Raw genomic sequence first — 3841 nt, 5'->3', positions numbered from 1 at the left:
ATATGAGTTTGAATAATGTAGGGGGCGCACTGGAGTCAAATGTTAAACAACAATATCAATGTGTCTAGAAGATGCACAATAAATCAGGTGCAGATCGGATGATGTATCACTGAGATATAACTTTAGTAATAATGTATGGGGCGCTGTGGAGGCTATTGGCCACTTATCATGGATTCCTGTTCAAGGGGTGATTTTGGTGCGCCTCAGCTCAAATCTGTGCCATTTAGAGCAAAATGTATTGCAACGGCGTCACTTCTTAATTTGTCATACCACCACACCCACATTCTCCAGCTAAAACTGTTTGTAATTTAAATCAAGTCTGACCAAATTTTTATGTGTTCTAACACAGGATCATCCTGATTAGGTAAGGGTGTCAAAAAGGGAGCATTCCAAGTAAAAAAAGAAACTTCCTGTTCTGAGGGGGCGGGGCTTTTATGAAGTCAGAATATGACCACAGACTATTGTCGGGCATCCAACAGGGATGACTCATGCCAAGTTTGGTGCATTTCGGTCTTTCATTGTGAAAGTTATAGCATTTGGAACTTAACGGTGTGAAGCGCAACTTTGAGGCCTGGCCATGCCCCTTTAACATATATGAAAACGCAAGGTTTTGATAACTTTTACTCCCCAATGTGTTAAGGGCATATTAACCAAGTTTGAAGGCAATCCTTCAAAATCCCTAGGAGAAGTTTGTTAAAACTCGGAATTAAAAACGCCCAAAATGGCCGACTTCCTGTTGGTTTTGGACCAGGACTCCAAGAGACTTTTTCATAGGTCCTGAGAAGATACAGATGTTCACCAAGTTTCAGAATTATCGGTCCAAAAATGGCTTGGGGCTGAGGTTTTAAAATACTCTAGGGGGCGCTGTGGAGGCTATTGGCCAATGACCATGAATTCCTGTTGAAGGGGTGGATAATGATCCATCATACTGATTTTGGTGCACCTCGGCTCAAATCTGTAGAATTTAGAACCAAACGTATGGCGACGGCGTTACGTCTTTTTCGCCACGGTGCACCGCCCACATGCTCCACCCAAAACTGTCAGTGTTGAAAAGTAAGTTACACCAACATGTCTTTGGTCACTGGACACACTGTCATGTTGATCAGGTAACAGGGGTCAGATAGGGACCGTTCAACGTAAAACTTTACACTTCCTGTTATCAGGGGGCGTGGCTTAAGTGATGTCATGATTTGAACATTTATTCTTGCAGGGGACCGGATGTGGATCAATCACTGAAGGTTTGATGTCTCAGACGGTTTTCATGTAGGAGCTATTAGCGTTTTGTTTTTATGGCGAGATGTCAAACTTTGAGGTCTGGCCCCGCCCCTTAAGCATGCTCCGAAACAAACCGTTTTGCTAACTTTTCGTCCCCCATGCCTTTTGACCAAAATATCCAAGTTTGAAACCAACTGAACGAAATCCCTAGGAGGAGTTCGTTCAAATGCGGAGGCTGTAAACTGCAAAAAAGGTGTGAAAATTGGTCTGGCATTCCAAAATGGCCACCTTCCTGTTTATCATACAACGTTGGTGCCAGAGGGTTTTCTGTGCATCTTGGGGAATTGGACAAGTATACCAAATGTCATGCTTCTACGACAAACTAAGGGTAATGCGGAGGGTGTTTTGAAAATTTCCAGGTGTTGCTCTTGAGCCGTTTCTTTTGCGATTTTTGCGAGACCCTTAAACTACGTAATTTTTCACCAGTCCTGATGCGTCCGCCAAATTTGGTGAGTTTTGGGATATGTTAAGGCCCCCAAAACGCCAATTAATTTAGAAAAAAATTGCAGATCGGGCCTAAACAGAGCGATTACAATAGGACTTTGCAGTGCTTCGCTGCTCGGGCCTAATTAGCAGAAAGAAGGTTGAAGAACAACAAAGTCCATGCTCAATAATCCAGGTATACAATCCAACATTTTTCAGTCAGGTCATCTGGACAGTTTCTTTTTTTGTGCTGAAACGTTTTGCTTTCGATCCGGAAGGCTTCATCAGTCAAGGAAACACACAACAAAACTGATTCTTCCCCCAACAGCTTACTCCAAAGTGCAACAAACCAGTTCTGCTTGTGATTAGATGGTCTCTTTGGTACGCCCCTCCTCCATTGCCGGCCCTCTTCCTTGTTGACAGTCTTGTCAAACTGGTTGAAAACAACAAAGGTTGAAGAAGCACAAAAATGTTGTACTTGGCAGAAAGAATCAGCAAGGAGCACAAAATAGCTGAAAGTAGCTGAAAGTAGCTGAAAAAAGTTTAAATTTGCACAAGGAAGCTGAAAGAAGCTGAAGCAGAACAAAATGTGAAAGGAGCCGTAAAAGGTTGTAACAAATCTAAAGATTTGAACTCAACTAATTTTCTACAAGGAAAAAAATGGCAGAAAAGGCTAAATATTTCAAAAAGCTAAAGTTGCACCAATACCAAAAGTCATAGCAGGATTGTCCTGAATGAGCTGAACGTCTTGATTTAAGATTTGTTGAAATAGAACAAAAATTGTGGAACGAGAAAGATGCTGAAAAACAAACAGAAGAAAAATGGATCACAGTAGAGTGAATGCTTCAGAAACTTTCACACTATTAAGCACAAGCATTAAGGGTGTGTATTTATTTATTTTTTTTACTGACGTAATCCAATAATTTTGTGTTTCAGAACATTGCTGATCATGATGATCTATTTCTTCCTTTTCAGTGTGGAAGGAGACACAAAGCACTGCGTCATCTACAAGACAACTACCGGTTATGGATTCGCCGAGCCCTACAATCTGTACTCCTCCCTCAAAGATCTCGTGCTCCACTACAAAAATGTCTCCTTGGTCCAACACAACGACCAGCTGAATGTAAACTTAGCCTACCCAGTCTTGGCCCGTTCTCAGAACCAGAACTAGAACCAGCCCTTGATGGATCCTCCACCAGCAGTGAATCAGGCCAACCAGACAGTACAGTGTTTGCTCATGTGTTTAACAGGTCAGCAAAAAGGTACTGAGTCCTGTTTTATAAAGAAGAAGTTTGTGTATTTTTGGACCGGAGCGTGGTGTATATTTGCCATGCTGGTTCTGGTCCAGTTAAGAGCACTCTGGCCTCATCAAAAGCACACAGCTACTGATATGAAACGACCGTACACTTAGCCTGGTTGGTGAGATTTGACTTCCTCTTTAGTCCGCCTGCACAGTCTGTCAGAACAACAGCTGTTACATTAGACATGAAAACAAAAGACTGAGCACAAACAAGTTTTTTAAGATTGCACAGAGAAGCAGAGACCAGACGATGGTTTGGTAGAAGAAGAAGAACAGAGAAACAGGAAGCTCTTTTTCGATGTCTTTCTCATATTTTTCTGAATACAAAAGTTTTAGACAAAGGCCCAGTCTATGACCAAGACTTTCTGCACACTCCTCGTAGACCTGGATCGGCTTGGCTGAACTGGACTTTTCACCTCTCAGCTAGAAGTGGCTGAAGAGAACGTGGAGTCACAAGTGATGGGGTGATGTGACTGTGAGTTTGTAGGGAATGACGTATGGAGGTGCAGATGTTTTAGAGGTAAAAAAAAGCAATATATTTAATCTAAAGCATACTGAAGGGCCACAATAAAACTGAGCAATCACAGACCTGCATCACAATGATGAAGCTCCAGAAAGAGATGCAGATGTTACCTTTGGCAACGCTACAGCTTTAAAAGATACCCATACAAGTATATTTTTCATTAAATTATCTATTTCCTACTGCTTTAGCCAGTATCTCACTGGGCTGCAACACCTGGCAACTTGGCGGTGAACAGCATTTACAAGGACATCTCCAAAACGTCTCAAGATGTTTACTATATATATCCTCACAAGAACCACAGAGGCTTGGAGTCTGGATGC

At 42.1% G+C, this 3841-nt stretch overlaps 1 protein-coding gene across 1 annotated transcript in view; it reads left to right on the top strand.

Moving 5' to 3' along the window:
- Window positions 1-3633, top strand: part of pik3r2 (phosphoinositide-3-kinase, regulatory subunit 2 (beta)) — a 30113-nt gene extending 26480 nt beyond the window's left edge. The window contains exon 15 of the mRNA XM_037682086.1: window positions 2674-3633. Coding sequence (XP_037538014.1) covers window positions 2674-2869 — 196 coding nt within the window. The 3' untranslated portion in view covers window positions 2870-3633. The remainder of the gene's footprint in view (window positions 1-2673) is intronic.
- Window positions 3634-3841: the final 208 nt, after the last annotated feature.

The sequence above is a fragment of the Nematolebias whitei genome, chromosome 9, assembly GCF_014905685.2.
Source record: "Nematolebias whitei isolate Nwh7 chromosome 9, NemWhi1, whole genome shotgun sequence".
NCBI lineage: Eukaryota > Metazoa > Chordata > Actinopteri > Cyprinodontiformes > Rivulidae > Nematolebias > Nematolebias whitei.
The sequence above is the reverse complement of the archived record's forward strand: the minus strand, read 5'-3'. Positions and strand labels throughout refer to the sequence as shown.